Source organism: Tachypleus tridentatus, chromosome 4 (assembly GCF_004210375.1).
Source record: "Tachypleus tridentatus isolate NWPU-2018 chromosome 4, ASM421037v1, whole genome shotgun sequence".
NCBI lineage: Eukaryota > Metazoa > Arthropoda > Merostomata > Xiphosura > Limulidae > Tachypleus > Tachypleus tridentatus.
Window position 1 is genome coordinate 101382988 of NC_134828.1, and position 24200 is coordinate 101407187.

Genomic DNA, 24200 nt, shown 5'->3' on the forward strand with positions numbered 1-24200 from the left:
TTTCAAGCCATACAAATTATTCACATAAATGGCAGAATTTTCAAAGTTCCTTCAACAGTTATTAAGTGTTTACATTTCCTAAAAACTAAAAGCGCTTAAATATGAAATAGTCAAAAGAGTAACAGTATTTTCAGTGCGAATATATTATGTTGTTTTTTTATTTATTAATTTTACGAAGATTTACGACGTGAATGAGGCTAGAAAATGAAGAACATATCATTCACCTACCTCAAGATCCATATGTACATCAGAGTGGCTGCTTCCACAACCCATCCTCCTAATTGTTAAGTCACAACGTAATGACCTGAAAACAGGAAATGAAAATGAGGTTTTTGAGAATATAGTTCTTTTATTAACATTTCTATACTAAACAGGGCTCTAATTTGTTTCCTGTGTCAACAAACAATTTTTTTTATTCTATGTGTATTTTCATTTCTGTTCTATTTTTCTACTCTCCCCCAAGTGGCTCATGGGTAAGTCTGAAGGTTTGTAATGCTAAAAATCGGGTTCAAATGTCCGCGTTGGACATAACACAGATATCCCATTGTTTAGCTTAGCGCTTAGCAACAAACAAGCAATGTTCATAGATAAAACGCAGTCATTAAGTCATTACAGAAGATAATGTGTCATCTGATCTGGCCATCTAGTCAATACAGATTGTATATTCAAGTGCAAATTCGTAATCTCTGGTTTTACAATGAACGTCTTTTATTCAAAGAAAGAATCGTGTATGAGATACTTCTCTGGCTTTACTCTATTTTCTTATAAAGTTGATGCTTTGAAAATTTTAAACAAAATGATATTGAAACAAGGTATTTTGTTACTCTGTACTTTGACATAAAATATTATTAAGAACAAAACTACAGATAGGGCATGTGTGTGTTTTTTGTTTTTTTTTATAGCAGAATCACACTGGGCTCTCTGGGCTCTACCAAGACAGGTATTGAAACTCGGCTTCTACCAGTCTAAGTCCGCAGAAATACCGTTGTGCCACTAGGGACTTTTACTTTGAATCATAAATCTTTCTTTGGTGTGTTACGTAAGATGTCGTTCGTATTGAAAATATCGAATATTAAAAAAAAAAAATCAGTTGTTTATCTACCGATAAAGGGCGTTTTTGGAACAAACGTTCATGGGCAAGTTTTTTTTACCATCAATTAAAATGTTGTTAACAAATATTCCTTGTTAATTTTGTCACTTGTAGAATGTGCAGGTATTATTAAATAAATATATTATGACATTATATAGTTATTTGTTATGTAAATATAAATAGTTAAGATGCAGCGCCAGACATCCAGAATATTTATCATAAATAATTACAATAAACTCCGTGGATCTAGACAAATTAAACAATATATAATCGCATTATTTTATTTGAACTTCATATAAAAACATTTTAATATCTAATCAGTGAATGGATTATATTTAAATACAAAATAATGCTACACAGTTTTTATAATTCAGATGTAATTCAGGGTGAAAGTAAAACAGGTTAAACATTATATTGTGATTCTTTCTAGGTATCTCTAACTTTTGAATGCTGTATACCAGTAGCAACGTATATTAAGAATAGAATGAGAAATACCGTTTGGTAATATCTGTTACTTATAGAGTTTTGTGTTTTTAAGAACCAGTAACAAATTATACTGAAAATGAAATCGAAAACAAAATATTTTATAAGATTTGTAAGCGGACTTGTGTACTTTTAAGATGAAAATACCAAACTTTTTTTTTTAATATATTAGGTTTAGGAATAATTCGTGAGCGTTTTTAAATAATTTCATTCAAGCATTACATGCAAGACTATACAATACTTCAATGCATGAACACATTACACCCAAAACATTTATTATGATACTTTATTTCATGTAATACCTAGGTATATAGTATGCATTGTTTTAAACGAAATTGCAAGAAATTAAATGCGAAAAGCAGATGGTGTCGAAAATGCTCGATTTTGTCCACTTGACAGTCCATTTAATGAGCTGAAAATGAAACCAAAAATTAAAGACATATGAAAATCAAACACACCATCTATTAGAGCAAAAAATTATCTACCAAATGACATGAAATATTTTGCGAAAGCGTTTCATTTATGAATATATTTGTTTAACTTGAAAAAACGCTCACGAATTATTCCTCAACCCAATAGTTACTCCGTGTGAACAGAACGCGTGCGAACACTTCAATGTGTCTAAAACAGCTTTCAGCCAGCTACAACTTTTTCAATAACGGGAATTGCTTTTACTGTTCCGTTCTATTCTTAAAATTATTGAAAAATAAAATTACTAAAGTTTCAAAATGCTGTAAAACTTATAGAATACACATACATTCCCTTTATAATAATTTGATAGCCAGAAATTAAGTAACGTCGGCCTGAGGTCTGTCGGTTCCCCAGCTCCTTTAACTGCGCTATCTCTAGATTGTTTGTTTGTTTTGGAATTTCGCACAAAGCTACTCGAGGGCTATCTGTGCTAGCCGTCCCTAATTTAGCAGTGTAAGACTAGAGGGAAGGCAGCTAGTCATCACCACCCACCGCCAACTCTTGGGCTACTCTTTTACCAACGAATAGTGGAATTGACCGTCACATTATACACCCCCACGGCTGGGAGGGCGAGCATGTTTAGCGCGACGCGGGCGCGAACCCGCGACCCTTGGATTACGAGTCGCACGCCTTACGCGCTTGGCCATGCCAGGCCTCTATCTCTAGATAGAAGTAATAGATAATTAAAAAGTTTCTCTACTGCAAGCGTGTGCCTTATGCTAATTTATATATCCTTAGTACCAATGAGCTCTTCACATGGTATATCTGTCTCAAGTAAAACCTAAAAAATAAATAAAAAATAAATATATATATTTACGTGTGTGTGTGTGTGTGTTACGTATTAACTCACAAGATCCGTTTCGGGTTTGGCCCAGCATAGCCAGGTAGATAGGACTTCTACTACAATCTGTGTGTTGCGGGTTCGAATCCCCATCCAACCAAGGATGCTCACCATTTCAGCCGTGGTGGCGTTATAACATGACAGTCAATTCCACTATTCGTTGGTAAAAAGAGTAGCTGAACAGTTGGAGATGGGTGATGATGACAAGCCACTTTTCCTCCAGTTTTTCACTGCTAAATTAAGGATGGCTACTGCAGATAACCCACATTTAGATTTGCGCGGAATTCAAAACAAAACCAAACCCTCTCGGTTTTAAGAGCTAAAATAAAGCACATTAGGATGTTATATCTTACATCTTGAAAACTGTATGGACATTCCATCGTGAGTTGTTCTTGATTTGTTGATTTAAAGCAGCATAATAAGCTATCAGTAATCTGTCCATCATAGGAAATCAAACTTTGGATTTTAGTGTATAAGGGTTTAAACTCACTGCTAACCAACTGAAGGTAATTAATTCATTGTGGGTCTGTACGATGATATATTAATAAGCTGATTTACAATAAACGCATCTTTCAAGAAGAACGACGAAAAAATATAAATATAAGTTCCAGTACAATATTGCACAATAAACCAAATCGCAGGTATAATATATATTTATTTTAAATTCTAAGTTATCTGGTAAGTATGTTCAACAACATTCATAGAACACGTGGCTGTATTCTGCTTCCTTCCTGGACATGTAAACATGTTCCGAGAATTGCTAAAGGCTACTTAAGAAGCAGAATGTATTGTGAAGTTTGAAACTTTTTCACAAATTACTTCATTAAAGTCACCCATGAAATACATAATTGTTTGTTTTTTTAATGTAAACAAAGTCTTCTTTTTTGTTTTCATAGTGGTCATGTAAAAGAAGGTAAGGATTTTTTTTACTCCAGTAACATAATGATAAGTCTGAGAGCTTCTTGTTTTCATAGTGGTCATGTAAAAGAAGTTAAGGATTTTTTTTACTCCCAGTAACATAACGATAAGTCTGAGAGCTTCTTACGTTGATATTGAAAATTCGATACCCATTGTGAGCTCAATACAGACAACCTTTTTGTAGGTTTGTGCTTGACAACAAATAAATAAAATTACTTCTCTTTTTTTAGCCAAAACAAACATCGTTGGATGTTGCACAGAATCAGCTAAGAAAAGTTGTTTTATTACCCAATGTGGCCTTAGAATACTTGTGATTTCATGTAGTAATCAACTTTGACTGAAAAATATGCAAGTTGTATTTTTTCGCATTTTTGTTTTTAAGTACATCTAACGTGTTTTGGTGCGATTTTTTTTATCAAGGTTTACATAATTTTCAGTAATTACCTGTTAAAGTGTTATTCTCACGATACAGAAGATGTAGAATTGATGAAGAAAAGCTGAAATTGCTGAGGTATGTTAATGCTGTCAACTATGGATATTGAATCCGCTGTGCTGTTGTATCAAACATCATATATGTATAGGCTCAACATGGCCAAATGGTTAAGGCACTCGACTCATAATCTGAGGGTCGCGGGTTCGAATCTCCGTCACACCAAACATGCTTGCCCTTTCAGCCGTAAGGGCGTTATAATGTACTGTCAATCCCACTATTCGTAAGTAAAAGAGTAGCCGAAGTAGCTGCTTTCCCTCTAGTCTTACACTGCTAAATTAGGGACGGCTAGCGCAGATAGTCCTCGAGTAGCTTTGCGCGAAATTCAAAAACCAAACAAACTCTACAGTCCAACTTCTCACTTTTCATTGATAAAACCAGAGAAAACAATAGACTGGAGCATCAACTAATAAAAGATATCACAGTAATGGAAGTAGAAACTGCTGTCAAAAACACAAAATCAAAGCTTCTGGAGAAGATGGTATCCAAGCTATCTTCCTAAAACACGACACTCAGAGATTTTATAAGATTTTTATAATCTTTCTGGAACATTAATATCGTTGCTTCCTTCCAAGAAACAGGGAAAGCCAGCGAATAAACCAAACAACTACCGCCCAATTAGCTTAACCAGTTGTATCGGCAAAATTTTAGAAAATATAATTAGTAATCGTCTATCTATATACTTAGAAGTAAATTCAAAATTACCCGAAATTCAAAACGGATTTAGAAAATACAGACAAACTACAGACCACCTAATTCGACTAACAGAATCAATTACAGACAGCTTCAATAAAAATGAATGCACTGTAGCTTGCTTTCTCGATATTGAGAAAGCATTTGACATCGTGTGGCATAACGGATTACGTCATCGGTTAAAAGAAATGGCTTTACCCCAGGAAGTTATTCGCTGGCTATCCAACTTCCTGGAAAACAGAAAGTGTAAAGTAGATGTGAATGGGACCCATTCAGAGTCCTTTTCACCAGAGGCAGGAGTCCCGCAGAAAGGGCTAGTTAGCCCTATCTTATATGCAAAACCGCACGTTTGGGTTGAGAAAATATTTTACGTAGAAGAGCGAACAACGTTTCCCTCTAGTCTTACACTGCTAAATTAGGGACGGCTAGCACAGATAGCCCTTGAGTAGCTTTGTGTGAAATTCAAAAACAAAACAAATATAAATTACATAAAGATAACCAGTTTATTTAGTATTCAAAACTTAGAACTTAAAGTCTCACAATGTAATATGCCTACGTCGGAGAAACATGATCAACAAATAGATATTTTCATGATATTACGTCGTAGTGAGATTCATAACAATTAACAAATATTCCATTACTGACTCTACAGATGTTTCCATCATGACAGTAAAAGATATATAATAGCTACTCGACTGCACAACTTGTGTGCCGAATGCCACGACTGACGAGGTCTTTCGCTCAATACCATGCAGAGTTCATCGGGGCAAAAGCGAACGGTAAACAACGTGCACTGTCATCTAAGTGGAAACAATATAGAAGTAAAGAAATATATATAAACAAATAGAATCTATCTCATCAGAATGGAGTAACAAACACTGTCATGAGTTTTGGGTCAGCTACTTTTTTTTTTACTAGATACTAATTACTAATTTGTTAGACTGAACTGATAATAAACACTACGAACTATGACAACGATGGATATCCGATACCCATAGTGAGTTCTTCACGTAAGTATCAATCTATACCTCTATTTGAACTACACATATGGTATTTTATCCTCAGAACTTTATATATATTTTAGACCTGTTGATAATGTTTCTTTTGCGTTTCTCTCTTATGACTTCTTTATCGAAGCACCAAGTTTTTCTTTTGAAAATATAATCAATGTAAACTGGTTACTAGCTCAAGCGTTACAAGCAATGTTTCACGCAACAGTTGCCATGGCAACATCTCTGTTTAAAATTTGTTTCATCAGAACAGTTATTTGTAAGAATATCTGATAACAACTAAAACACGTTACAATGTATCTGTAACTACAACTGAAACTGTAACTAAAACACGTTACAGTGTATCTAGCTACAACTAAAACTGTATCTAAAACACGTTACAATGTATCTGTAACTAAAACACGTTACAATGTATCTGTAGCTACAACTAAAACTGTAACTAAAACACGTTACAATGTATCTGTAGCTAAAACTGAAACTGTAACTAAAACACGTTACAATGTACCTGTAGCTACAACTAAAACTACAAATAAAACAAGTTATAATGTATTTGTAGTTAGAGCTAAAACTATAATTAAAACATGTTATAATGTATTTGTAACAACAACCAAGACTATAACTACAACACGTTATAATGAATCTGTAGTACTTAGACCTAAAACACGTTATAATGTATTTGTAATTACAACTAAGACAATAACTAAAACACGTTATAATGTATTTGTAACTCCAACTCACACTATAACTAAAACACGTTATAAGGTATTTGTAGCTAGAACTAAACCACGTTAAAATGTTTTTTTTTTTTTAACTACAGGCCCGGCATGGCCAGGTGGGTTAAGGCGTTCGACTCGTAAACTGAAGGTCGCGGGTTCGAATCCCGGTCGCACCAAACATGCTCGCCCTTTCAGTCGTAGGTACGTTATAATGTGACGGTCAATCCCACTATTCGTTGGTGGGTGGTGATGACTAGCTGCCTTCCCTCTAGTCTTACACTGCAAAATTAGGGACAGCTAGCGCAGATAACCCTCGAGTAGCTTTGCGCGAAATTCAAAACAAAAAAACAATCTTGTAACTACAACTAAAACTATAACTAAAACACGCTATAATGTATTTGTAACTACAAATATGACTATAACTAAAGCATGTTGTAATGTATTCGTAACTACAACTAAGACTAGAACTAAAATACGTTATAATGTATTTGTAACTATAACTAAGACTTGAAATATGCTGGCCAGAAAAAACTACTGAAGCACCATCATTATTTCTAACCATTTTCGGACACCACGAGCGTTGTGGATTAATAATGCCTTTTGATCTCAGAAGAAGGACTTGCGTTCATTACAGTGGAAGTGTAACGTTGTGGGGTGAACAATGTCCAGGCATATTTCGATTGTTAATCTTTCTGAAGTGATTAATTTAATGATTTTCCAACACCTGAGATCAGGAGTTCAGTGGAAAAAAATATACGTAGTAAACAAAGCTGGAAATACCGGTTAAAATACTGGTTCGAACAGGTGGAATTGTGCAGAGGGTTTGAGATTGGATCTCAACTGAGAAAATAATTAGGAAACTACTGAATTAAACGATTTAATCCATGCCACGACAAACACTTTTCGTGTATTATACACCCGGAACAATATAAATATGGTCAAGAAACACTTTGGTTTTCCCCTGGTTGTTGTTTTTCAACCATCAGTATAGACGAGGATGACATACATTTCAAGTTATTCTGTTTCCACAATTTCCACCTTAGAAAACGTATTTTTTAGCTGTCACATAAACACCTTTGTAATGTCATTCATATAATACGATTGCAGGTTGTCAAACAGTGACAACTATAAAATGAATGAGTCAGTTGGAATATATTATGATGTCCACTGTACATTACAAGTCTGCTTAATCTTTTTTTTTTTAACTCTGGTCCATCACCACCAAAGGTTAGAAGTCAACTCTTATTATTGATAGACGATATAGATGTTTTTGTATATCCGATTAAAGAAACAGTTGTTACAACAACACTTTTGCGAGCTGAAGACCTACTTCCATACTTCTTTGGAAATTAAAGAGACCCTAGGTTTTTGCCCATGTCTATGTTTATGTATGGTTCAAATAATTAGATTAATAATCTATTTTGTATATAGAAATATATGGAGTGTTATACAAATGTGTCTAGGGAAAGACGTGGGAAGTAATAACGTTGCCAGTCAGTTTACTGAAGTTTCAGCTTAAGAATAGAATCTGTTGTGATAATACCTGTAAAAGTGTAAGTCATTAGTGTAGAAGATATTCTTCAATAATTTTTTTGCAGACACGTTGGTGTGTTTTTTACGAAATATTTACTGTAATACCTAACTAATTCACTGAGGTAAAACATTCTGAAGTAAATGACACAAGGTATTAAAGTACCCAGAGATCCAGTAGAAACATATACTGTTATTATAAACTTTTGATCTGATACTTCTATAGATAAACGCAAATGATTTTAAATTTCTTGACTAAAGTTCTATGTAAAAGTCTTAATTAACACGATTGTTTGTTTTTGAGTTTCGCACAAAGCTACACGAGGGCTATCTGCGCTAGCCGTCTCTAATTTAGCAATGTAAGGCTAGAGGGAAGGCAGCTAGTCATGACCACCCAACGCTAACTCTTGTGCTACTCTTTTACCAACGAAAAGTGTGATTGACCGTCACATTATAACGCCTCCACGGCTGAAAGGGCGAGCATGTTTGATGTGACGGGGATTCAAACCCGCGACCCTCGGATTACGAGTCGAGTGCCTTAACCACCTAGTCATGCCGAGTCTTTAATTAATATCACAAAGCTTAATATATTATATTATTAAATGACGACACCATTCATTTTTAATAGAAAATAAATTCATAATAATGACAAGATGTTCTTGCCATGGCATGAGGAGGATCACGTTCTGACTTCCTATCATGATCAGACAAGTGACTGACATGAGTAGTCGTGCAGGCCATCTGTAGAACAATACATTATCCACGTAAGGTTTTCTTAACTTATTTTCATAAACCATTCTGGCATATGTTATGATAATCGAAGCGAATTAATTTAGTTTTATCGCTGTCATTGACTCAAAAATAATGGACAGCTTGACGTTCAAAAAAGCGGATGTTATTATTATGCTTCTCATAAACCATGTAATTTGAAAGGTTCTATTGAAAACTTTAAGCGATAATCATGCAACAAAAATATTTTCTGCTGACTATTTAACTTTTGAAACGTTTAACTTAAATCCTTTATAATAAGAATAAGTCGCATTTATGTTTAGCTGGGTTATTCAAACACACTGAATCACGTTCTGATAAATTAAGACAAAAAATCGAGTGATAAACAGATTTAATATTCTTAAGAAACGAGACAATTTCATAATTACACTATTTAAAACTATTCTAGTTAATAAAATAAAATATTAGCACTACACTGACGCCAAACTTGTGGAAACAGTTTAGATTTTAAACTAGTGTAAAATGCCAAGAAAAAAATTGAAAACTTGCCTGTCTTTGTGATCTGTACTCTAAAATGGGGAATAGCAAAGGTTAGATTAAAACAGAAAGGTCACTTGTACGTGTACTTCAGAGTGAGAATAGCAAAGGTTAGATTAAAACAGAAAGGTCACTTGTACGTGTACTTCAGAGTAAGAATAGCAAAGGTTAGATTAAAACAGAAAGGTCACTTGTACGTGTACTTCAGAGTGAGAATAGCAAAGGTTAGATTAAAACAGAAAGCAGAACTTTATCTGTACTTTAGATTGTGGAAGGGTAAAAATTAGGGTAAAGCTGAAAACCATGACTGTATTTGTACTTTAGATTCTAAGCTAATAATAACAAATAGAGAACTAAGCAAAAGAAATATCTTGGAAAATGTAGAATAAAATGGCCTCTGAAATGATTTATTGTAACCCGACTTAACAGAGTCACAATACGCACTGTTTCCCATCAGTTGCCTAAACGTTAGCAAGAGAACTCCTGCTCTATGGATAATGCTGTCTTGAAGGGTGAACTACAGTGTTAACAAGCTATTTAGTTTTATTTACGTACTTTAGGATCAATATAAATCAAACTAACACATTTTAATGTATTTCTGAGAGGAATTCTGTCAAGGATTAACCTCTAAAAAACACATTAACTAAGACACCAGGAAAGAGAAAACATACTTTTCCCTAGTTCTATTCGATGTTAGAAATTTCTCAAACAAACAAAAAGCAGTTGAATTATGTTCGAGGACAACTGTTCTTTCTGCCAGAACCATAGGTCAGAATAAGTATCGTGTTATTAGTGTATTTTACCCTTAACAACATTGAATTTGAAATATCTCATATGATAAGTAGGGGGCCTGATGATGAAGACAATTATATAGCTTCATCCTATCACGAAACTACTAGTGTTTCATACACTAAAAATATATTGGTTTTGTGAAGAAAACCAGCTGTTATATATATTCTAAATCATAAGTCCCTAGTCTTGCAAAAAAAAATTATATTTATGTCTTAAGAAACTGGGTTGGAAATATTCCGTGTTTCCATTCTTTAGGTAGAAAGAACACTACCACCCTCTTCTACATGTCTTCTAATTAGAAATAATCATTGATTTACGCAAAGGTTGTGCATGTTATGTTAAAACAAGTTTGGAGCCTCACCACATGACTACATTCCATGTCACCACGTCCGACCATGTTCTACCTGATAGCAGTACGTCTTTAAAACAGTCCTGCAGAATACTTTCCATTTCAAAAGATTACGTTTTAAGGATGTCATATCCTAAGCGCACCATATCTACCTTATGTTTTCCATGATCCATCTTTAACACGCAACGACGAAAATTTCCCATCGCTCGTTTCAAAAGTTCAATCGCACAGATATCCATCGGGCAATTCGTCTAGTGACTTAACTTGAATACCATGAATACCAATTTCAATCTTTAACTATTTGACGTGTACGACGATTAAACGGACGTTTTGTAGAAGCAACGTGTGTGTACAAGTGGCTTGTGTCATTCTTTTAAAGTAGATCCTTCTTTATTATATTGTGTATTGTTGCCTGTGACACGTGGACGTTGCTCTTAACTTACCATAATTGGCGTGTAATTTCTGTAAGTGTCTTTTTGAATGGTCTTTGATCGCCAAATTGTTCCGTATACCTTAGTTTCCAATCACTAAGAGCAAGGGATATCTCCAGCTTGAAAATTTTAAATCCACAATCTGAACACAGATATTATATGTGTGTGTTTTCTTATAGCAAAGCCATATCGGGCTATCTGCTGAGTCCACCGAGGGGAATCGAACCTCTGATTTTAGCATTGCAAATTCGTAGACGTACCTCTGTACCAGTGGGAGGCCACAGATATTGAAAGGACTTGTTCCACGTATTTACCGAAAACCGAATAATTTCAGAAACGTTATGCGATCTACGGAGGCCAAACAATGTCAAGATGTAATTCTGAAACGTTTCATATCAGAATCGTGATTATATTTCGGCTGCGTTTATCACATGGTTTCCTGATTTCCATATCAATAGTCACTTTAATATAATTTACTCAATACTCCGTATAACAAAGTCTATGCCACTGATGAGAAACAGTCTAGCTAGCCAATTTTTTTCACGATCTCTTATATCCTAAAGTATTTAAAAATACGTCATACCTTTGTTTGCTACAGAAACTTACGGTAAACATATATACAATACCAAGTTTCTTAGACAAGAAAATGTCTAAGAAACTGTATTTTTTTCTTTTGATACCGTACTAATTGTATTCACACAACCCTTGAATATCTGACAAAGTTGACTCGATATGCTTTGCAAAGGAATTCGGCAAATATAAATACGAAGACATGCAATACGATAAGATGAAAAACAGCGTCATGTTTTGCAAAATGATGAAATATGTATTGAATTACGTGAATTTCAGAGAGTTTTGTTGTTGTTGTTGTTTTTAAATTTCGCGCAAAGCTACACGAGGGCTATCTGCACTAGCTGTCCCTAATATAGCAGTGTAAGACTAGAGGGAAGGCAGCTAGTCATCACCACCCACCGTTAACTCTTATAAAACGTCCGTATTTTTTACTTCCTCTAAACGAATTTTTTGTATTACTTCCCGAGTTTCTTTTTCTTCTTCATGTCACGTTATTTTTTCAGCATTTTGTTTCAAAATACGTACGCCTCGATAAAAAATCCTAAATTGTGTTCAAGTAACGTAGAACTGGTCAAGCTTATAGCCACTTTTAATTGTGAACTCCTCACGAAAGGTTAAATGTTATTTTATAAGGAAAAACATAAACAATTAACTTGTTACACCTTGTTACACACTAATTTGTTTAAATCTTTTGTATAAAGTAGGACATATGGATGAATTTACTATGGTTTGGGGAATTATAAACAGAAATCCACCCCTCCCTCCAATGGCTCAGCGAGAACCCCACAGGTCTCTATACCCGTGTTTGGCAGAGTGCTACGTCTCATATTACAATGAAAATAGTAATACGTAATTCTACGGATTTACAATGCTAAAATCAGTAGTTCGATTTCCCCTCAGAGGACACAGCAGATAGCCCGATGTGGCTTACTATAAGAAAAAAACAACAACAGAAAACAACTAGGCCCGGCATGGCCAGGTTATCTGCACTAGCCGTCCATAATTTAGCAGTGTAAGACTACAGGGAAGGCCGCTAGTCACCACTACCCACAGCCAACTCTTGGGCTACTCTTTTACCAACGAATAGTGGGATTGACCGTCACATTATAACGCCCCCACGGCTAAAAGGGTAAGCGCGTTTGGTGTGACGAAGATATTCGTGGTCGGCAGAGCACAAATCGTCAACTGTTTAGCTACTTACTTAACAAGAAGCAGCTAACCTACAGTGCTACATCTCATAACAATAACGATACCAACTAATGTTTAAAACAAAAATTGAAGCGGTTCGCAAATGATAACACCAGAAATATGATTTATTCAATAAAACGTTTCGATTCCAAACCTTTCATCAGGTTAGAAACTGTTTAAATGTCACCTGATGAAGAGCTTAGGTTCGAGACGTTGTTGAATATATCTACTAGAGTAACATAATTCTAATGTTACATTTTATTATAACAATTCCAACTCTATTCAGTTACGTAGCTTTAAGCTTAGACTGTGATACAATAAAACCTTTAATTGGTATAAAATATCGTGGTTTTTACCCAGAACACAGTTAGTGTTCTAACTCCCCGTGTTTACAGTAAATTATTTTTCTTACGGGTTATTCAACAAGCTGTTATTGAATACTGTACACAGAATGAATTAAAACTATATTCTATCTTCTGTACCGAAATCATATTTTCAGTCTAATTGTACTATTAATGACACAAACGTTCATTCAATGTTGATTCATATTAAAAACTGAGGAAACCATACGTGGCGTTTTAACATATGTACACTACATTAGGCGATGATGAAGTATTTTTATTATATTTTAGTAAGAATATTTGCACCACACTAGGTGTAGTTAAATATTTTTGTGATGTTTTTGAGTATATGTACACAACTCTAGGTAATGTTTAAGTATTTCAGAGTTGTTTAGCATGTGTATACCATTTTTGTGATGTTTCAGCGACTATACACAGCTGAGTAAGGTCTAACTATTTTTGTGATTTTTTAGGATATAAACACAACACCTGGCGAGGTTTAACTATTTTTAAACTTAATACTGATATGCAATGTTACATCTTTAAATTAAATTTTAGTATTTAGTGATCAGATATAAAAGTTGAAATTGAGGGTATTTTTTGTTCATAAATCGGTACTGGATAAAGTGTACATTTTATGGGATGTTCAGAAAGAGACAGAAACTGTGTATTTGGATAACACCAACAAAATAAACAAAGGAGACGTTCTCGGAACAATGTTAACTACAACTGACTGGTGAGAACCGGAGTGAAAGACAATTCAATCTCAAATCCAGATCTCTGTCTAGTCAAGAACGTATCTGATTCCATTAAACAGTTATGACACATTAACGATGTTCCTGAAAGTATAGCTTATAGCTAAAGACATTGCCACGAAGGAAGTATTCTACTGAAAAATTTTAGCTGAAAAAATGAATAAATCGATAAGTATTCTTTACAAGGTACGCGATGCTCAGAGGTATTTGAATAGAGGTAACTAAAATATCTAAAAAACACTAAACCCAACATATCTAGAATTACCTAAAATGTAGTAGCTTCTAGAAGGAGAGGCGTAGTAAGGCTTTGCGGTTAAACACTCGAGGTTCGAATCCCCGTCACACCGTATATACATTTATATTAGTATCATTTAACCGTACATAGTTCAAAAGAAGTGTAAACATTTATCTATGTATCCTTTAATCGTACATAGTTCTAGAGAACTATAAACATTTATCTATGCTTCCTTTAACCGTACATAGTTCAAGAGAAGTATAAACATTTATCTATGCATCCTTTAACCGTACTTAGTTCTAGAGAAGTATAAACATTTATCTATGTATCCTTTAAGCGTACATAGTTCTAGAAAAGTACAAACATTTATTTCTCTATCCTTTGACCGTACTTAGTTCAAGAGAAGTATAAACATTTATCTACTTATCCTTTAACCGTACATAGTTCTACAGAAGTATGAACATTTATGTATGTATTCTTTAAGCGTATATAGTTCTAGAGAAGTATAAACATTTATCTACGTATCCTTTAACCGTACATAGTTCTAGAAAGTATAAACATTTATCTATGCATCCTTTAACCGTACATAGTTCAAGAGAAGTATAAACATTTATCTATGTATCCTTTAACCGTACATAGTTCAAGAGAAGTATAAACATTTATCTAAGTATCCTTTAACCGTACATAGTTCTAGAGAAGTATAAAACAGAGGTTCGATTCCCCTTTGTGGGCTCAGCAGATGGCTTGTTGTTGTTTTGAATTATGCACAAAGCTACACCATGGGCTCTCTGTGCTCTGCCCACCACGGGTATCGAAACCTGGTTTTTAGCGTTGTAAGTCCGCAGAGATACAGCTGAGCCACTGGCGAGCCAGGAGAGAGCCCGATGTTTCTTTGCTATAAGAAAACACAAACACACTTTTTAAAAATAAGTTACATGTTATAACCTTAGATGAGTTGGTGTTTTATTAATTTTAATTTAATAAAGCCTCTCACAATGCTAATAATAAAATTAGTAAACATCGGAAAAACAAACAAATTTTAAGTTTTATAGAAGAAATCCACGGTTTAAGTTTTTTAAATATTATTCGCTATCCTTGCACCAGATTCTGTAGTAGTGAGTGGCAACACGTCATGGCAACACGTTTATTAAGGAAACATAATATGGTTAGTACAAACGCTAAACCTAATTACCTTCTCACATCAGATAATGCCCGGCATGGTCAGGTGGTTACGGCATTCGACTCATAATTTGAGAGTCGTGGGTTCGAATACCCGTCACCCCAAACATGCTCGCATCTTCAGCCGTGGGGGCAATATAATGTGACTTTCAATCCCACTTTTCGTTGGCAAAAGAGTAGCCCAAGAGTTAGCGGTGAGTGATGATGACTAACTGCAAACTTAAGGACGGTTAGCGCAGGTAGACCTCGTGTAGTTTTAAACGAAATTCAAACACAAGCACATCAGCTAATGATGGTAAAACATCGTCACACGCAGTAACCACATCTCGAAGTGCTGATACAGTTTGATTCTATGTATATAATCGAAGTGACCAGAACCGCCATTTGTAAAGGTTATATTTGTTGCTACTACAAATTTAATAAAAATCTCTTTGTCGTAAAAACACTATAACTTTAAAATGAACAGTTTGTTCATTTTCAGTAAAAGACTGGAAAACGTAGTTTTGATATTCATTATTTTGTTATACTTTATGAATAAATGTCTCGACACCTAAACCAAGCGCTGTATATTTTCGCTCTTTCAGCCATGTTGTTTTTACAATTGTGCTGTTTAATCCTGCTGTATGTTTGCAAAACAGTAGTCCAAGATTTGGTCGTGAGGGCTTTTTCTTAGTTGACTTCTCTATCGCCAGTCGTTCTTGCATAGTTGGTTGTAATTATCTTAAATTTTTAGTTTTATCGTCGTTTCTTATAATAAGTTGGATATTATTCGTAACTAAACGTAGAATAAAGTTAGCGTGCTTTCGTAAAATAAGTGGGATATGGAACTAAACATGGAATAAAATTATTCTTTTTGATAAATATGTGATAATAAATTATTATTTAGTTTTAAATTAATATTTTGTTTTATATATTATTTTATCTGTCTATGAATTGATCTTTCCAAGAAGGCAGTACTTAAGGTGGCTGATAGAACTAAGAAAACAAACCATTAAGACAAGTGGCCCGGCATGGCCAGGTGGTTACGACATTCGACTCGTAATCTGAGTCCTCTATGCCCTCGTATAGCTTCATGTGAAATTCAAAACAAACCATGAAGCCAAGAGTTAGATTTTTTTTTTCTGTTGTTGTTGTTAATGTACAAAAACTGTTTAGCATTTCATTTCTGAGTTTCTGTATTTAGCCTTTAAAACTAATTAATTATGTTTTGCCACTTTTCCATTGCGTATGTTAAATTTACAAGAAAAGCATCGAGCGGCACATTGAAACAATGGTATTGTCTTTTCGTAACGGGGTAATTAGCTGTTTTGAAGTGTCAAACTGCCCAGCAACTTAGAGGCAAACTACATTTAACGACCACTTTATAGGTTTTAATGAAAGAAAAATGCAAAAGTTATTGTAAGACCAAATCACATGACCAGGCCTCTAGTCTTTATCCTTACCTTGTGGAAACGTCCCTTACTTTCCGGATTTGGGAAAATATTGAGACAAACAAGATCGCCACAGAAATATTTTTCGTATGCGTTTCTGACGTTACGCGCTGAGATACTTTGTTGACAGCCGAAATATCTGTCGTCTCCATGACAACAGTGTATATAGTAGTTTTGATGAACACCTGCGTAAAGAGGGCACGACTGTGTATTTGCGTCAAATACCAGCTTGTGCTAGGCTAGCAACTCATGTAAATATAGAGTGTAATTAGAAGCGCCTATAAAACCCTGCTCTAAACTTAAGGGTACACCCTTGAATTTCACCAAAACCCGTTATTCTACATCAAAATCTCACTTGTAAGAGAAAATCAAACTCTGAATCTAAGAGTACTTTAAAATTGTCTCTAATATTTGTTTTTTGAATACGACCTACCCTGAAAATGAAAAATAACTGAATTTACTTTTTTCGATATCTTGGTATCTATCATGTAGGTTCGACATGTATTTAATCAGCTTATTTCAAATCCAGAAACCTGTTCGTAAAGTCCTGTGTTGTGATTTCAAATTTATGTTTATCCGAATATTTAGAGTTAATTATTGAATTTGACGAAATGTTTAAATAATTCAGAACTTAACTACATGTTTATTATCTATAATCACTACCTATGTAAGTAATTAAACTTTGAAGATAACAGCCAAACATATAGTTCATTTTTTTACAGAGTAATATTTCAAATGTACATGTTTTAAGCATCAAAATTTTTATTTTATAACAAAAGTGGTGTATCAGATTAATTAATATTCCTTCTAAAACATGTTTAAGTTATTTACATCAAAATAAATAGTATCGTACATTCAGTAAACAAAAGAAATCACGTGAGTGAGAAAAGAACAAAAATAATAAAGTTTAGAGTCTTGAACTGTGACTCGTAGTATCCAAGGTTCGAACCGTGATGCCTCTGAACAGACTTTGCACTTTTAGCTACGGGTGTGTTGTAAAAGCAACAGGCAATTCAGTTATTCATTTCAAAGAGCCGAACAAGGCTGTTAATGAGGCAGGTCTTAGTGACTGGCGTCCTTCGTTCTGGTCTCCCGGTGAGACAGCATTAAGTTTACCGAGATATAATTCCATAATCCGTGGTTATTTCCCTCATGGTAGACACAGCAGGTAGCTAAATGTGGCTTTGTTCTAAAACAACAAAACAAACCTTCTTTCTAGTCAGTAGTTGAAAATTATAATGATTTTTGCTGTCAAAATTAAGAAAGTAATTATTATTTTATTCTATTTAAATTAAGTAATTAATTTAACAGTTGAAAAGGTTTATGTAACCTATTACTAAAAGCAACATTATCCAAAAACATTTTATATAAGAAAACAAAGGTACAAAGAAAGTTATTTCCACATTGATAAACATGTACTTAAGTTATTCATGCAGACATGGACTTTAGGCTAAAGTGTTCATAACCTGGAGTAAAGTGTGAAAGTACGAGTCATACTTAATATACGTATCATTGATAACCTTGCTTTAATGTAATTAACCAGAAATATTATTATAGTTCCAAGTTCAATACCGGGCACAAATCAATGTTTTTGATGAATCTTCACAAAATATATAGATAATTAATAAGTTTGTTTGTTTGTTTGTTTTGGAATTTCGCACAAAGCTACTCGAGGGCTATCTGTGCTAGCCGTCCCTAATTTAACAGTGTAAGACTAGAGGGAAGGCAGCTAGTCATCACCACCCACCGCCAACTCTTGGGCTACTCTTTTACCAACGAATAGTGGGATTGACCGTCACATTATACACCCCCACGGCTGGGAGGGCGAGCATGTTTAGCGCGACGCGGGCGCGAACCCGCGACCCTCGGATTACGAGTCGCACTCCTTACGCGCTTGGTTATGCCGGGCCCTAATTAATAAGAAAGAACCGAGAATGCAGACAAAGTTGCAAGCAAAATAAATTATAACGTAACGCAAAAACATTTTGTTGGCTGTGGTGTCGTTTGGTGCTTAAAAGTTCCGACCCTCGGGCTCATAGAAGAGGGTATTTTCAGTGTTTTTCCATTCCGATTTTTCCAGACGCCAAGTGGGGATTTATGGCACGGATCCCGTGTGCCAGTGCCGGGCGACGATTCTTTCCGTTTTTGTTGTTGTTGTTTACTGTACAAATATCAAATATAACTGTAAGGTGAATATCGTAACTAGCATCATAAATCTATATTTATAGCGACTTCTGGTGGCGTGCAGATGTTCTGATATTGGATCAACAATTCATTAATCATATTTCACCAATAAGTTAAGTACTGTTGAACTCTTATAAGAAAAGGTTATACTTTAAATGCTATAATGTTTTGAAGTCGTTGATTGTGCTGAAAGCAAAGCTTTCAGTCGGATTTACTGGTGTCGTTGTAACTTGATGGAGATCAAATTCTACGTTAGAAAGTGAGCGTTTTGTTGGTTAAATATAAAGTTTAACCTGCTTTTAGATTTCACGTTTAGAGCTATGTAACTTTAACTGGATTCCAGGTTTATATGTCATTATTATAAACACTATTTTCAACATTATAGTCTACAGTGGATTAGTTTTCAAGACATTTGTGTTATCTCGATATAAACTGTGCAAAACGCTATTAGGTTTTTCTAGCACCCCATATTCTGAATTGAGATGGAATCTTGCTGCCTTCCGGCTCGATTTCTATTTGTTACTTTTTTACTTACTGTTTTGTTGTGATCTGAACATTCGACTTCTTACTTTTTATAAACATTTTTGAAGTAATATGAGCATTTGGGTTTCGATTTGTTACTTTTTATTAACTCTTTTGAAGTAGTCTGATTCTTTAGGTTTCCATTCGTTAATTTTTATTAGCATATTTGAAGTAGTTTGATCATTTAGGTTTCGATTTGTTAATTTTTAATAACATCTTTAAAGTCGTCTGATCATTTTGGCTTCGAGTTGTTAATTTTTAAAACATTTTTAAAGTGTTCTAGACGTTTCAGTTTCGATTTCTTACTTTCTTATTAACATTTTCGGAATATTCTGAACATTTAATGTATAGGATGTATCTATTACTATTTATATCAAAATAGGAAAATTATCACAAGGGGTTTTCTACATAAAACAAAGTCAAATAACGAATATTCGTTAGCTGTGTTTGTATCCTAGCCATAAATAGATTATCTGAACCGTAAAAATCGTATTAATTTTAGAAATTCAAATACTACAAACTTCTAGGTACAAATGTGAACAACTATCTAAAGAAACACCACAGAAAGCTTCGATACTGTTTCACACTTGAGCAGGTGATATGTCCAGGTACAAAATTTACTGATACTGTTTCACACTTGAGCAGGTGATATGTCCAGGTACAAAATTGACTTCACAGTAATTTCAAAGCCAGATCTTGTATAGATAGAGCTAGATAAATTAACGGTAAATCTGAAATTAGTTTTGCTTAAATATGAATTACTTGATTTATATATATACAAGATATTATATTTATTAATTAAGAAATGAAATATTACAAAGAACAAAGAAAATACTATTAAATTAGTAAAAAATGTTTCTCTTACGTGCAACTCTCTTTTTATTGGAGTATTTATTTATTTAAGTATTTATTATAAAAACATAGGAAACTACTTGTTTAGATTTATCTAGATACACTAAAAATATTCCTTTTTAACTTTGAAAAGAAAAAATATAGGAATTTGAAGATAGTTTATCATTACGTCATCTGATAAATTTAACGACAACTTTAGGTTTATATGCAAGACATGTTACACAAAAAATTATAACAAATGAAATTATTAATTTAAAAACTTTTAGTATATTAATAATTAAAGAAATACAATTATTAACAATTTATAGAAAGCTGTTAAAAATGGAATATACCTGTTGATTATAAATATTTAAATTTGCCATTCTTATGAGCAATTCCTAAATCATAGAAAACTCCAGTTAAGCTCAAAGCTATTATTAATTCTTTAAATGCTGCTGCTAAATCTGCAGTTATCATAGTAAATAAAACCTCAGATTTTCTACGTTCCAAATGCCCCTCAGTGACACAACAATATGTCTGCGTTTTTACAATGCTAGAAACCATGTTTCTATACACGTACTGGGCAGAGCACAGATGGCCCACTGTGTGGCTTTGTGCTTAATTTCAAACAAAATAGTTCCTAAAATAAAACTTGTACCTATTAAGATTTCGAAACATGTAAAGTGAAAGATGATATACGAGTACTGGAATGGTTAATATCTTTAACTTCGTCTGATTCAACCGTCTCTGTCTTGATTAGGCCCGGTATGACCAGATGGTTAAGGCGCTCGACTTATAATCTGAGGGTCGCGGGTTTGAACCCCGTAACGCCAAACATGCTCACCCTTTCAGCTATGAGGAAGTTATAATGCCACATATGCTTTTAAAATATAAATAATAATCTCACAAATTTGTTTGTTTTGAATTTCGCACAAAGGTACACGAGGACTATCTGCGCTAGTCGTACCTAATTTAGCAGTGTAAGACTAAAGGAAAGGCAGCTACGCATCACCACCCACCGCCAACTCTTGGGCTATTCTTTTAACCAACGAATAGTTAATTGATTGTCGCATTATAACACCCTCACGACTGAAAGGGAGAGCATGTTTTGTGTGACGGGGAATGAACCGCGATTCTTGGATTAGGAGTCGAGTGCCTTAACCACCTGGGCATGGCGGGCCAACCTCACAAATAAAAATACATCAAATAATATTAATAAAGGCATTTTCTTTACGTATAATGTACAGTTTTTAAAAGACAAACTACGTTTAATGGCTGCAGTAAGTTTCAAATTAGTACAATCTTTAAATTATTTTTATAGCTAAAATTATAACTTGTTAGAAAATAAGTCATTTGCAAACAATTTAAATGCAATTATTTCTAACTCCAAATATTAATATTTAGAGAAAGAAAGTATATAAGATCTTAATATAAGAAACTAGTGATATGTAATTTTTAGACGACACTAGTGTGTTTGTTTATTTTGAAAAAACCCACAATGGGCTATTTTGTGTGTCTACCGCATGGAGTTGAATCACAAATTTTAGTTTTGGAAGTCCATGAACTTACCGCTGTCCCATCAGGGGGACTGCTACTATATAATATCTTAATGAAATCTAACGGAGTTTATAATGAAACCATTTGGATCGGAAAATCTACGTTCAGGTAACAACTGGGTCTGGCTCAGTTTAGACTGGTCTACTTGATAGATTAAGTTGTCGTTAATGGAAAAGGTAGGATTACCAGAATTATATAAGTGAGTTTATAGTTTATGACGTCATATCTAAACATTACAATAGCACGTGCTATTAGAACTATAAAGGAAACATGAAGATCGCGTGATAATGTTTAACAGAAAGAGTTATAAGTAAACAAGTATTTTAAGACCGAAATAAAACAAAACTAATTACCTAATAGATATAGAAAAACTAACATTATGACTCGTATTTTTTTATGCGAAATTAATATAAATGTACCGAATACATTAGATAAATTCATGATAATGCAATATTGCAATATTGTGGTATCTGAGCAAAAAGAATTAAATTGAAACTTAAATATACCAAATTTATGTGCATTTATTTATTTCTATAACTTGTTTTTATTTAAGGTCTGCCATTGCTCACTTGCAAGTGACGTCAAGACTACAACGATTTTCCAGTTGTTTACATCATAAACTGTTTCCTCACTGATCTGTCAAGTCTCTACCTCATTATTATGACACCTCTCTAGCTGTTACAAATTGTATGTTTATCTTAACTGATCAATCGCACCTTGGTCTCAGACTCACGACACCTTTCAAGCTGTTGACATTATAGATTGTATTTTGTCTCCTCGCTTATCTATTGGACCTAGATTTCAGAATTATTACATCTTTCTAGATGTTAAAATTATAGACTTTTTTTTTTTTTTGCTTAGTAATTCGTCGACCCTTGACCTCAGAATCATAGGGTTTTTTCTCAGCTATTGTTTGTTATATATACTCTGTCAGTTGATCGGGCCTTAACTAAGAAGTTAACATTTTTGGGTTAGGGATCCATCTTACACGTGGAAGCTGCTAATCACCAATATGCTCTTTCGATAGTGTGCAGAAATTATGACGTCACAGCTTCAGCGTGGAAATGTTTAATCTATAACATTGTTTAGTATTCTACTACTTTTTTCATTTTCTTACTTCAGCTTTAGAATCAATGAGTTACTCTTAGTTCCTTTGTATAATGCAATAGTTCTAGTATTAGATTAATATAGAATTCAGTCTAAGTATAGTTAATGCTGTTAAGTTTAAACATTATTAAAGTTGAAAACTTTGTAGAATGGACGGCAACTGCCTGTTGTGGAGACGCAAGTGTAGAGGACGACGTTTTGAAAGTCTTCCGCCTTTCATCTTCAGGTCAGTGAATCAAATCTATCAAAGAATTATTAAAGTTTCTATACGTTAAAATGTTTATTGTTTATAAACTCCGTATTTACCGATTTACTTTCAATATTCTTACACCTCAGACTCTTACAAGTTTCTGAACTTTCATTTATTTTACCAAAGAGTTGTTTAGTCTCTCGTGTGCGACATTCTAATAATCTCCAGGAATATCAAACCGGCACGAAGTGACTACACTTCTGGTGCTATTGATTGTAGTTATATATGTTGAGAAGAAAGGCAATCTAAACGATTTCAATAGTTATGTGAATGGATATTTTTAAAAAATTCGTTGAGTTAAAATGTATATTTCAGTATGGAGCGGACAAACTTGGCATTATCTATGTCTATAGCCTGAAAAAAAAAACAACAAAGATAATGTATTAACAACACGATAAAGAATTTCCCATCTATGATTCGATTTGATAAATAAGTATAAAATATTCGTGTCTCAGTTTAACGATTTACCTGAGCTAACGAGTTCAATAAAACAGATAGAATCAAACCATGACTTAAGATACAATGTGGTACTTCTGCTATATATTATATGAATTGAATATCATTCGCAGTTAAAAGAAATATATATATAAAGCTTTCATTGATCTTGTTTGTTTGTTTTGGAATTTCGCACAAAGCTACTCGAGGGCTATTTGTGCTAGCCGTCCCTAATTTAGTAGTGTAAGACTAGAGGGAAGGCAGCTAGTCATCACCACCCACCGCCAACTCTTGGGCTACTTTTTTACCAACGAACAGTGGGATTGACCGTCACATTATAACGCCCCCACGGCTGGGAGGGCGAGCATGTTTGGCGCGACGCGGGCGCGAACCCGCGAATTACGAGTCGCACGCCTTACGCGCTTGGTCATGCCAGGCCCATTCATTGATCTTACAAAAACTATTTACGACAGCCAGAGAGTTTTCATAAAGTCGTTCGCCAATAGTCAAAATGTCTAAAAAAAAACCATGCT

The 24200-nt window shown here is 34.1% G+C and overlaps 1 protein-coding gene across 1 annotated transcript in view; it reads right to left on the reverse strand.

Annotated features, from left to right (window-relative positions):
- LOC143249778 (uncharacterized) overlaps nt 1–16862 on the reverse strand; it is a 57540-nt gene extending 40678 nt beyond the window's left edge. The window contains exons 1-2 of the mRNA XM_076500178.1: nt 16794–16862; nt 229–304 (exon numbers count right to left, since the gene is read on the reverse strand). Of these exons, the coding sequence (XP_076356293.1) occupies nt 229–273 (45 nt within the window). The 5' untranslated portion in view covers nt 274–304; nt 16794–16862. The remainder of the gene's footprint in view (nt 1–228; nt 305–16793) is intronic.
- Between the last annotated feature and the right edge of the window lie 7338 nt (nt 16863–24200).